Source organism: Miscanthus floridulus, chromosome 12 (genome assembly GCF_019320115.1).
Source record: "Miscanthus floridulus cultivar M001 chromosome 12, ASM1932011v1, whole genome shotgun sequence".
Lineage (NCBI taxonomy): Eukaryota > Viridiplantae > Streptophyta > Magnoliopsida > Poales > Poaceae > Miscanthus > Miscanthus floridulus.
Window position 1 is genome coordinate 75,469,932 of NC_089591.1, and position 12,634 is coordinate 75,482,565.

The 12,634-nt window shown below is 46.6% G+C and overlaps 1 protein-coding gene across 1 annotated transcript; it reads left to right on the forward strand.

The window, feature by feature from the left end:
* The first annotated feature begins 3,864 nt into the window (after positions 1–3,864).
* Positions 3,865–7,458, forward strand: LOC136497635 (receptor-like serine/threonine-protein kinase SD1-8). The gene is made up of 7 exons (XM_066493480.1): positions 3,865–5,225; positions 5,338–5,439; positions 5,553–5,734; positions 5,827–6,037; positions 6,153–6,390; positions 6,472–6,619; positions 6,708–7,458. Exons 1-7 carry the CDS (start codon positions 3,920–3,922, stop codon positions 6,984–6,986), a joined length of 2,466 nt encoding a protein of 821 aa, XP_066349577.1. The 5' UTR covers positions 3,865–3,919; the 3' UTR covers positions 6,987–7,458.
* The last annotated feature ends 5,176 nt before the right edge of the window (positions 7,459–12,634 follow it).

Below are 12,634 nucleotides of genomic sequence, written 5' to 3' on the forward strand. Positions count from 1 at the left end.
ATGTGGTCCAACAACTTTTGTGATCTTTCACTTTTCGGTGACCTTTTGCTCACTAGGTTGTCCATCTAGTAGTTCAAACAAAATTTGAAATACAGTTCGTTTAGTCCAAAGTAGCTGCTATATAGTACCTCTCTAATATATACTAACCAACTACACAATAAATAACTATGTCACTAGCTATCTAACTATATTTATCTCACTAACTAAATCAACTAGCTATCTAATAACTATATCTATGTACCTATGTCACTAGCTATCTAACTATATCTATCTCACTGACTAAATCAACTACCTACATCATCAAATTTACTAGAAACTACCAAATAATCAAAGTAGCACTACAATTCAAACTAAGTACATACATTGCATATTAAAAAATTTTACATGTCCAAGTCAATGCAACGATGCGACGCGGACGCGGACGCCGAGACTGGAGCAGGACAGGGACGCAGAGGATGGTATCGACGGCGAGGTCGCGGCACGCTGGGAGCAGGGGCCGTGTCGCGGCCGAGGTCGCCGGAGGGAGCACCTATGCGCGCGACGGACGCGGCAAGCCGAGAGGGGCGGCGCACGGCCGTCACGGCGGTGGTCGGCGCGGGCGCGGGCTAGGAGGGGCGGCGCGATGCGGGCGCAGGAAGACCGACGCTCCGTGATGCGAGGCGGCGCGAGCGGGCTGGGGCCACGGGCGGCCCGCACGACGAGAGCGGGCTGGGGCCACGGGCGGCCGGCACAGCGAGGGCGGGGGTGGGCGTGGGCCGGGGCCGAGGACAGTGCGGTAGCGCTGGCGGCGCCCTGGCTCGGGAGCGGGAGAGAGAGGAAGAGAGAAAGGAAGAGAGGGCCCATACATAAGATAGTGCTTGACGCCAATAACCACGGTGCTAAGATCTACGTCGCCAAGCTCGGCTCCAAGATCTACGACGTCAAGGTGTCTGCCAAGTCACCGCCACGTCTGCGTCGAGCCCAAAACCTAGGCGCCAAAATCTATAGCGCCGAGACGTGTAAACTCGGTGCCACCAACGATGACACCGAGTTAAAGGTCTAGATTTTAAAATCATATATCCCGGGTATATTTATGAAAAAAAAAATTCAAAAAAAGGCTAAAAAAAATAATCGACCATGGAGGCTGGGTGCTGGCTGGCCATGGCAACAGGTGATTGTCAACCTACGCTACGACGCGCTGCATGCCTGCGTACACAAGTACTGCAATCCGGCCAGGTTTATCTTAACCCGATGCAGTCTTTCGTCTCCTCCTGCTTCTCTAGTAGTACAGCAAGTACGCAACGCAGGTTTGTTTGTATGGATCCCTCTGCTCTGCACCCAAGAACTAACGCCAGAACAATGTGTAACCTTTCTCTTCTCCACTACTGCATTGGCAAGATTTTATTTCAACGCAGGATCGATGCTCTGTGGCTTTGTCTCCGAATATCGATCCAGGTGGAGGTGGCGTCGGTGCTATTAACAGAGACAGTAGCAGTGCATCAACTCAGTTGTAAACTCCAGTGTCGAGCTCATCGTTTTCCTATATATGATGCCTTCAAAAGTTTCTTCATATTTACTTTTACACGGAAAATAGACCCTATAGGCCATTAAGTTGGATTTTGATGTTTCATAAACAACATGACTATTTGGACTAATGTTGTTGGCTACTACCTCCATTCTCTTTTATAAGGCGCGGCTGGACATGATACGGTCTCTTAAACTATATTTTGACCATTTATTTATGATATGTTATATTATCTATATTTATAATTTATGATATTTGGATAGTACATTTAATCACCAATCTAACCATATCAAAGTTTATAGTATAATAATTAAAATTGTTAGCTGAATTATTGGTCAAAGATTTTGAAGTTTGACTCTTGATATTTGTGTGCGCCTTATAAAAGAGAATGGAGGCATATATAAGGTATAGTTCAAAATGGATATAAAGTGAACTTAGACTGAGGCAACATGGTGATCCGGATGATCAACACCTTAAACAATACATTAGAAGACTTATGGAAGGCCCACAAGTGATACTAAAAGCCCAAGGCATAAAATAGAAGAAGTCAAATGAACGAATGAAGCACGTTGCACACTTTCTATGTGCACCAGATTGCTCCGGTGTTAGCCAAAGGGGAGGACCGGACTACGCGCGTGCACTGTCCGAGGGGCTACGGCAACAGTAGCACCGGATTATGCAAGGAAAAGAGATGCACCAGATGTTAAGGTGCAGGCCAGTGAAGGAAATAGTGTCCGCCAACTCATCGGATTAGTCTACGGACCGCACCGGATTGCTCACCAAAGCATTCTACTAGAGAGGGTTGCAACGAGGTTGAAATGAAGATCAACGCACTGGATTAGTCCAGTGACCTACCGAATCAAGCACTGAATCATTCAACCTCCAACGGTCAGCAACCACTAGTTTGGCCAACGGCTAGTCAAAGTGGACGCGCTGGATTGCTCTGGTGTCACCACCGGACCTATCCGGTGAGCGCAAAAGCAGGAATCTACCCTCCCCCAACTGCTAGTTTTGGATTAGAGGTCATATATATGGCAACGTATCAGGTGTAAACCAACCAATCTATGTAAATTTGAAAACTATCAATTAGGACCACTAGATGCTGATCTAATGGATGGGGTGATGGGGCTTAAGCGCAAAAAAAAGGCCGGCAGGTGAGGGGCTTAAGCGCAAAAAATCTCACCTCTCATCCCATCCATTGGATCAGTATCTAGTGGTCCTGATCGGTAGTTTTCATATTTACACAGTTTGATTGGTTTGCACCTGATACGTTGCCCATATATATTCCCCTTGGCCAGCCATTTTGTGTGTGTAGAGCTCAAGGAAGTAAAGTGTGAGTCGAGACTCATCTGTAGTTGCACTAGCCACTACAAAGTGCTTAATAGAAAATTAGATGATTAGTATAGGTACTTTGCAAAGTGCTTAAGGTAGTTAGACATCGTATTTGTGCTTGCTCTAGGTTTAGGTCTAACGTTTAGTGATGTTTGCATACCTCTTACCATTAGATGCTTGCACGCACCATTATTGTACTCGGAGATGTTTGTAGTCTTGCGAGATCACACCAACTACGTTTGTGGTGTGACTGTCATCGATGTATTAGAGGGAACGAGGCCCGCAACATTTTATCCGGAAGCTTAATAGTGAAGACGACGGAGAGCAGGCTATCTCCGAGACACAAATTCATTTTAGCGGTCGTTCACCAGGACGCTCTTGAGCGAACGATGCCGCATGCATGCCGGCCACCCGCCCTCATTTCTCCACTCCCTTTCCCTATTGCTGACATCATCTAAAAAAAGCAAAATATTTATTTTAAGTTACTATAACTATTGAACAGTGAATCTATTTTTAATTCCACGCATCGCTCGGACGTTATAGCATTTTAAAATAAATGTTTCTCCTTTTTTGGATGACATCAGCACTGACGTGACAGCTTGAGAGTGCGCGCAAAGAGTACCGCGCGCTGCTGCTATCCAAATGAGCTAACGGTGGGATTTTTTTTTCTTTTCCAGATAAAGAAATTAATGATATCAGAAAATTATTCACCGATCATGTTTCGGGTGAGCGTTCGCTCGTTAGTGCGGCCGTCTCCGAGACCCACTGGCAACCGGCAGCAGGCAACATCCTAGATGTGGCATTACGTATATTAGATTAATCGTAGAATGTGTTTTTATAATAAATTAGAGTTACACATATTTATATTATTTTCTTTAAACTTAAACTTGAAAATGTTTAAATCATCACAAAGTGATGTGAATTTACTTTTGGATGAAGACGTGTGGAGGGAGTAGATATGACGTGACTGGTCTAGTAAGCGTTAATTGCGCAAATGCGATGGTGTAACAGTTCCATTTTTCGTATAATATCTAGCAGCCTCCCCAAGCTGATTTCGTGTGCAAGGACAAAGATACATCGCACATGGCGGTTCTCAACCTCGTCGCCCTGATTTTTGCGACGCTACTACTGCTTCTCAGAAGAAGCTCCGGCGCCGGCATTTCGTCGGACACGCTGAACAGCGGGGGCAACATCACCGATGGAGAGACGCTGCTCTCCGCCGGTGGCTCATTCACCCTGGGTTTCTTCTCCCCGTCGACCACGGTGCCAACCAAGAGGTACCTCGGGATCTGGTTTACGGCGTCTGGTACGGACGCCGTCTTGTGGGTGGCCAACCGCGACACCCCGCTAAACAGCTCCTCCGGCGTCCTGGTGATGAGTAGCCGGGTGGGCCTTTGCCTTCTCGACGGCTCTGGCCAGACCGCCTGGTCCTCGAACACGACCGGCGCCTCTGCCTCTTCGGTGGCACAGCTGCTCGAGTCCGGCAACCTCGTCGTGCGCGAGCAGAGCAGCAGCCCCAGCGCCGACTTCCAGTGGCAGTCGTTCGACCACCCGTCGAACACCTTGCTCGCCGGCATGAGGTTCGGCAAGAACCTGAAGACCGGCCTGGAGTGGTCCCTCACGTCGTGGCGGGCGAAGGACGACCCTGCGACGGGGGCCTACCGTCGGGTCATGGACACAAGGGGCCTGCCGGACATCGTCACATGGCAAGGCAGCGCCAAGAAGTACCGCGCCGGCCCGTGGAACGGTCGCTGGTTCAGCGGCGTGCCGGAGATGGATTCACAGTACAAGTTGTTCTACATCCAGATGGTGGACGGCCCCGACGAGGTCACCTACGACCTCAGCATCACGGCCGGCACGCCCTTCACCCGCATCGTGCTGGACGAGGTTGGCAAGGTGCAGGTCCTGTTGTGGATCCCGTCCAGCCGGGTGTGGAAGGAGTTCCCATGGTTGCCTCGCGACGCCTGCGATGACTACGCGTCGTGCGGCGCGTTCGGCCTGTGCAACGTCGACGCCGCGTCGGTGCCGTCCTGCAGCTGCGCCGTGGGGTTCAGCCCCGTGAACGCGTCGGAGTGGTCCAGGAAGGCAGCCTCCGGCGGGTGCCAGAGGGACGTGCCGCTGGAGTGCGACCGCAACGGGACGGTGACGACGGACCGGTTCACGCCTGTGCACGGCGTGAAGCTCCCTGACACGGACAACGCGACGGTGGACATGGGCACGACGCTGGAGCAGTGCAGGGCGAGGTGCCTCGCCAACTGCTCTTGCGTGGCCTACGCCGCCGCTGACATCGGAGGCGGAGGCTGCGTCATGTGGAAGGATAACATAGTTGATGTCAGGTACATAGAAAATGGGCAGGATCTCTATCTGAGGTTGGCCAAGTCTGAATCAGGTAAGGAAAAACTGAAGCAGTAACCTACTATCTCAGTCAAGATTCTGAGGCAAAATCCATCATCTTATCAGCTACGATTAATACTTCCTGTAATACATTTCTGCCGCTACAGGGAAGAGGGGGCATGTGGCAAAAATCTTGGTTCCGGTGATGGCGTCTGTGCTTGTACTCACGGCCGCTGGCCTGTACCTTGTTTGGATATGCAAGCTTAGAGGTACAATCAGACTATCAGAGAGAGCAACTTCACCACGAAGAGCAATTCAGGCACAATATTTCTGCACTAGTGTAAGGTTTATTAATAACAATTGGAATTGTTTTTCCTGTCAGCCAAACGTCGGAACAAGGATAATTTGAGGAAAGCGATCCTAGGATACTTGACTGCGCCATACGAACTCGGTGATGAAAATGTAGAGCTTCCATTTGTCAGCTTTGAAGACATTGCAGCTGCAACAAACAATTTTTCTGAGGACAATATGCTCGGGCAAGGTGGCTTTGGGAAGGTTTATAAGGTTAGGAAAAGAAATACATCTTTTAAATAAACTGTAGAAATGTGAGAATTATGGCACTGCTTGTTCAATTTAATAATGGTGAAACAATTCAGGGTACGCTGGGACAGAACATAGAAGTTGCAGTCAAAAGGCTCGGTCAAAGTTCAGGACAAGGTGTAGAGGAATTCAGAAATGAAGTTGTTCTGATTGCAAAATTGCAGCACAGGAACCTGGTTAGGCTTCTTGGATGCTGCATCGATGGAGATGAGAAGTTGCTGATTTATGAATACTTACCAAACAGAAGCTTGGATTCCATTATTTTTGGTATGTATGAACTTATATTTTCGAGTATTTTTTTTAGAAAAAACATTCTTTTCGCAAAAAGAAAAAAGAAAAGAGAAACATGTGACATGGTTACCTTTGGAACTGCTTAATTTAGATGCTGCAAGTAAGTATCTCCTTGATTGGCCAACACGTTTCAAGATAATCAAAGGAGTATCTAGAGGGCTTCTTTATCTCCACCAGGATTCAAGGTTGACTGTAATTCACAGAGATCTTAAAACAAGCAACATACTGTTGGACGCGGATATGAGCCCGAAGATATCAGATTTTGGTATGGCAAGAATCTTTGGTGGAAACCAGCATGAGGCAAATACTAATCGTGTTGTTGGGACATAGTGAGTAATCATAGACTTGGCTTTCAAAGTGAATTCTTTTTCCCTATATACTTACTCAGATTGTTTATTTCTTTTGAGCAGTGGTTACATGTCTCCTGAATATGCAATGGATGGCGCGTTTTCTGTCAAGTCAGATACATATAGTTTCGGAGTCATAGTCTTGGAGATTATAAGTGGCTTGAAGATCAGTTTAACTCACTGCAAGGGCTTCCCTAACCTACTGGCTTATGTAAGTGCGCGCTTATGCTTAATTTTTTGTCACAATTCAAACAAAAGCTTTCTAATTTCTTTAAGATTTGATCCCATTGGCTCATCAGGCATGGAGCTTATGGATAAACGACAGAGCGACAGATCTTGTGGACTCATCCCTGGCTAAGAGTTGTTCCTACAGTGAAGCTTTACGGTGTATCCAGATAGGGCTATTGTGTGTGCAAGACAATCCAGATAGTAGGCCACTTATATCGTCGGTGGTGCCCATGCTTGAGAATGAAACCACACCAGTTCCGGTACCAATACAGCCAATGTATTTCTCATACCGGGGAACAACCCAAGGGACAGACGAAAATACTAGCAGTTCTATGAATAACATGAGCTGATGAGCCTCACAATGGTGTTAGAGGGACGCTAGTTGTTTGTATGTCCGTTTCTGGAACAGAGATGTGCAATAGTGCATTAGTAGCTTATTTGTTTTAGAGAAGTTATATAGTGATATTACATGAAAGATGCAACAGTGCAAATTTAAAAATTAGTAGCAACTATGGTACTTCACTGGAGACTCGTTGGGTAAGGCTTGGATGGCAGAGTAGCTTGATGTTAGGGGCTAATTATTGGGCCTTATGGGCCATGGACTGATGTAGTTCAAGCGGATACATCAGAGTACAAAGGCTATACCAGAATGAATATAGCCCGTGTTACATGTTCATCCAGTGCGAATCTCTAATTGCCAGTTTCTTGTACAATAGACTGGTTGACCTCTTTTTTTTTTGTTCTGTTGTACACCAAGTTTTGGCATCTCCAACACTCTTTCTAATGGTAATGGTGACTGATTGTAAACTTATGTTTTTTTAAGAGTTTCTCCGGCCGATATTCTTTCAGTGGGTACTAGATCTTGTCAGTGCCGGCGGTGAGTGGCTTTTGTGATCTTCAAAACTTATTTGGCAAGGGTGTTTACAGGTGTTCCTTTTTCTTTGCTGTCTTTTTAGTGTGATTCTCAAGCTCCGACACACAGTGGATGATCGAAGGAAGAAGACGTCCGAATTGGTTTTGATGGACTTTTAGAGGTCATTTTGTGTCATGTTATCTTTGTTTTCCTTGATTATATATATCATATCGCTACTAGAGCAACTATAGTTTTCCTTAATCAAGGTCTGGATCTAAGTGGATGTCGGCCATTAAGTTTAATGAATACATGAGAAGGTTATTAAATACCTATTATAGTTCTTATTACTGAAAATTGTAACCTATCATATAATGGAATCTTTTAGTTATTTTATTTGTCTAGATATATATATAGGGGCCTCATTTTGTGTTTCGTTCCAGGGCCACAAAATGCTAGGTACGAGCCTGTTTAAAAACGCTAGTGAAATTGTCTGTTTTGTCAGTTTTTGTCAAATTCAGGTACATCTGGTATACCCGAATCTGAACCTGAATTATTAGGTGCCAAAATCTCATCGGGTAGCGTATTCTCCCGTAAAAATCGAATATCAGTTTGTAATACTTGAACTACAATATCCAAATTATTTGGGTTACTCGAATGCCCACCCCTGGGTTGCGCCTTAGGCTTGCCAAGCGACTTAAGGCAACCTGGTGACGTCCATGCTCTCGCGAGGTTCCTCCTGGGAGAGAGTTTGGATAGCTTTCTGTCGAGGAACAATACTAGGGTACCCGAAGAGGAGGAGCTAATGGTCATCAACATTGATTCATCCTAGTAGTCAAGAGCATGACTACAGCTCCAACCGACCCCCTGGTGCGTAGGCTCCGCCTCGCCCAACCCTTGGGGGCGGGCTCCGTCTCACCCAACCCCGAGGCCGCGGGCTTCGCCTCGCCCGTCCCCGAGGCCACAGGCTCCACCTCGCCCGACCCTTGGGGGCGGGCTCCATCTCGCCCGACCCCGAGGCCGCGGGCTCTGCCTCGCCCGACCGCTAGGGGCGGGCTCCGCCTCGCCCAACCCCTCAGGCGCGGCTCCTGACGGAAGCCCATACCGCTGCCAACCACTACAGGCCAGAAAGCACAACCTAAGGTCAAACTTCTGGCATCGTGCAGGGAGCGAGCACATCTCAACATGACCCGTGCCTGCGACATGTCACTCCAGGGAACTCACATCACCAACAGTGACGGACGCGTGGTCACTATGCTGCCTACTCCATGTACGGCCGCTGACCAGCACACTGGTTCGCCGCGTCGCCCGCCGGGGCGGAATGGGACGTCACGACCTGCTGACAACGCCAGGGCATGGCATCAGCGGCGAACAGGCGCCCCGCGTGGAGCTGTCCCTATCACCATCTGCAGTGTCGATGGGACCCGCACAGAGGAAAAGAAAGGCTCGGCGGTCCTGGAAGCCTTCCTCTCCTTGTCTCTTCTCCCTCTTTCTCTCTGTGTAACCTGCTCTTCTCCTTCGTCTATAAAAGGGGAAGCAGAACGTCCCAGGAAGAGGGCGGTTCACCACTCTACACGGCTGTAGACATCAAAACACACGTCCTAACATGCCTTAGGAGCACACGCACATCAGAGACTTGGGACTTGTCCCTCTCTCGCTCGTTTGTCGCCCCTACTACAAACTTTCAGTACTAGTAACACGAGCAGCAGCGACGAACTGGACATAGGGACTTTCTGCCCGAACCAGTATAAACCTCGTGTCCTCTAAGCACACCATCCGAGCCAGACGCGCAATACTAGAATTTTATTCGACAGTGGTAACTCGAAACATCGACAGTTGGCGTGCCAGGTAGGGACTTTTTGTGCGTCTCGACGTCCACATCAGGCCTCGGATGGCTAGTCACGGCGTCAGCTGGGTCCCGGACACGCACGTGCGCTTTGGGAACCTGGACTTCATCGTCACGACGGAGGTTGCAATCAAAAGGCCCAGTCAGGGCTCGGGACAAGGCATAGAGGAATTTAGAAATGAAGTAGTTCTAATTGCCAAATTGCAGCACAGAAACCTTGTTAGGCTCCTTGGTTGTTGCATTCATGGAGATGAGAAGTTGCTAATTTACGAATATTTACCAAACAAAAGCTTGGATTGCTTCATTTTCGGTATGTATAAACTAGTTGTATTTTATACAGAGGAAAAGAAGAAGGTAGTCATAGTTACTACTCTAATTTGCTTGCTTACTTTACTTATAATACCGTATATAGATGCTGCAAGGAAAAACGTTCTTGATTGGCCAACAAGGTTCAGGATAATCAAAGGAATATCAAGGGGAGTTCTTTATCTGCACGAGGATTCAAGATTGACAATTGTGCACCGAGATCTCAAACAAGCAACATATTGTTGGATGCAGATATGAACCCTAAGATATCAGATTTTGGTATGGCAAGAATCTTTGGAGGGAACCAACAAGAAGCAAATACTAACACAGTTGTTGGGACATAGTAAGTAATCATCCATGCCTCTATGTTTTCTCATTTTCCTATACCTATCCAATTTTTTTACATACATACTGCTAATTATTTTTAAGCAGTGGTTACATGTCTCCTGAATATGCAATGGATGGAGCTTTTTCTGTCATGTCTGATACATATAGCCTTGGTGTTATACTGTTGGAGATCATAAGTGGTCTGAAGATCACTTCGACTCACTCCACGAGCTTTCGTAACCTATTAGCTTATGTAAGTATAATGGCATTCTTCAAATTTTACAAATTCAAACAAAACATGCCGATATTCTATGAATTTTTCTTGAATTGGTCCAGGCATGGAGCTTATGGAATGATGGCAAGGCAATGGATTTGGTGGACTTATCCCTTGTCGAGAGTTGTTTACCGAATGAAGCTTTGAGGTGCATCCGCATAGGACTCGTGTGTGTGCAAGACAATCCAAATAGTAGGCCACTTATGTCAACGGTTGTGTTCATGTTGGAGAATGAAACCACATTGCTTTCAACCCCAAAACAGCCCCTATACATCTCACAATGGTATTTAGAAGCCCAAGGAACAGGAGAAAATACAGACAGTTCCATGATGGATAGCATAAGTGTCTCAGTGTTGGAAGGACGGGAATGGTAAGTGATTAGATTACATCTGTTTCATTGGAGTCAATTGCATCGTTGTGATGACAAGAAAGAATGTATCATCTTTGCTTGCCGCACATTAGAGTCCGCGGCAATGGCCTTCTTCGCCTTACATGGGTGGCCTTATGTCTTTTGGCGGCTTATAAACTAAGTTTTATTTGGCGTGTGACACTCTTTCATTTTAAGCTTTTGTGTCCTGTAATATTTTTGGTCTGATTCCCCAATTGTGGGGATGAAGCAGGATGTTCTTCCATTATCTAAAAAAATAGTGTATTGGGACAAGAGATGGAGTACAACTAGGACTAGGTTACTCACTTCGTCTCCAAATAAATAAATTTCTAGAGTTATCCTAAGTCAAATTGTTTTAAGTTTGTTCGAATTTATAGGAAAGAACACTAAAATTTATGGTACAAATTAATATAATTGTAAGATTATTTGAAATATATTTTCATAATGTGTTCATTCGGTGTCATAAATATTATTGTATTTTTCTATAAGTTTAGACAAATTTGAAAAAATTGACTTAAGACACTTTAAGAATTGATTTATTTAGGGAATGAAGGAGTATATATTTTTAGAACAGTCATTACATGGTTTTAGGACACCTTAGCTCGTTATTGTATGGAATAATGGAAATGGCACAAGACGACGCCTTGTGAAACTGTTGTGTGCCACCGCCGGGTCTCCGAGGCTGGCCCCTTGGTCTCTCGCTCTGGGCCGCTGGGCTAGGCCGAAAACACTCGAAGAGGGTCCAATAAGTCCAACAGACTCGTCTTTTTTTTCCCCCCTTCTCGAATACGCAGAACGACAAATCTTGCTGGCGCCGGCGCACGCGGCACGCCTACTGCTCAGCTTCATGCAATCGTGCTTGATCGTGTAAAGGGTCTGTGCTGTCGCAAAAGCATCTGGCGTTCAGGTCGGCCGCTGCCACCAGTAGTCAAGGATGCACACTAGCTTCATTCCCCGGCCGGTTGGCGGCGGCGGCATTGCATTGTCTTCCCGATGACCGATAGCACGTTACACTTACACCAGATTTAGTGCCTATAGTGAACGAGCAGAACATGATGATGGGCCTCATGCACAGGGGAGGGGACAATGCCTCTGCTTGTGTTGTGTCCACTGGCCATTGGATTGGCATGCAATCACAGCTCAAAGCGAAGAGGAGGACGACAACGGGGAGCTACAGCCAGGCCTCTGCTTGGGTTGTTGTGGCGCAGCTGTTTGACTCCAGACTCCGGCAACCTGGTCGTGCGCAAGCAGGGCAGCGGCGACGTGCTGTGGCGGGTGTCGTTCGATCACCCGTCGAACACCTTGCTCGCCGGCATGAGACTCGGCAAAGACCCACAGACTGGAGCGGAGTGGTCACTGCACTGGGTTCTCCTTTGCCGTGTGAACTTGTTTCGAGAGTCACTATCGGAGACGGTTTTTTTTTTTTTTTTTTTTTTTTTGTCGAGTGTCCCAAACTTTACCGAGTGCGTTTTATCAGACGCTCGGCAAAGAGGCTATTTGCCGAGTGCCGAGTACTCGGCAAACAATAACACTCGGCAAAGACCAGGTTTGCTGAGTGTCGGACACTCGGCAAACCAGAACACTCGGTAAAGGGCCGCTGTCGTTAACAGCCGGCAGCCACCGTTAACCCTCTCCTGACACTCGGCAAAGCGGTGATTTGCCAAGTGCCATTTTTTTGACACTCGGCAAACCATATTTTTTTTCCACTTTTGACCTCCAAGCTTTTTTTCTAGTCCTCATACAATACCGAGTACATCATGTTCCAATGTGGCACATTTCTCGGACTTTTTCTACATTTCTTTAATTTATTTTATTTAATTGAATTTTCTTGGATAATTGAAATTATAACCGCTAGTCATTCGAATAATAAAAAAATGAATGAAAAAATGATATCCATGTTATTTAGTATAATGTGAAGCCGTATCCAGGAAGACCACTAATTTCGAACATCTTGTTCACAAAACATGACCACGAACTTGCGGTCGAATTGTTTTTAAATTTTATAAA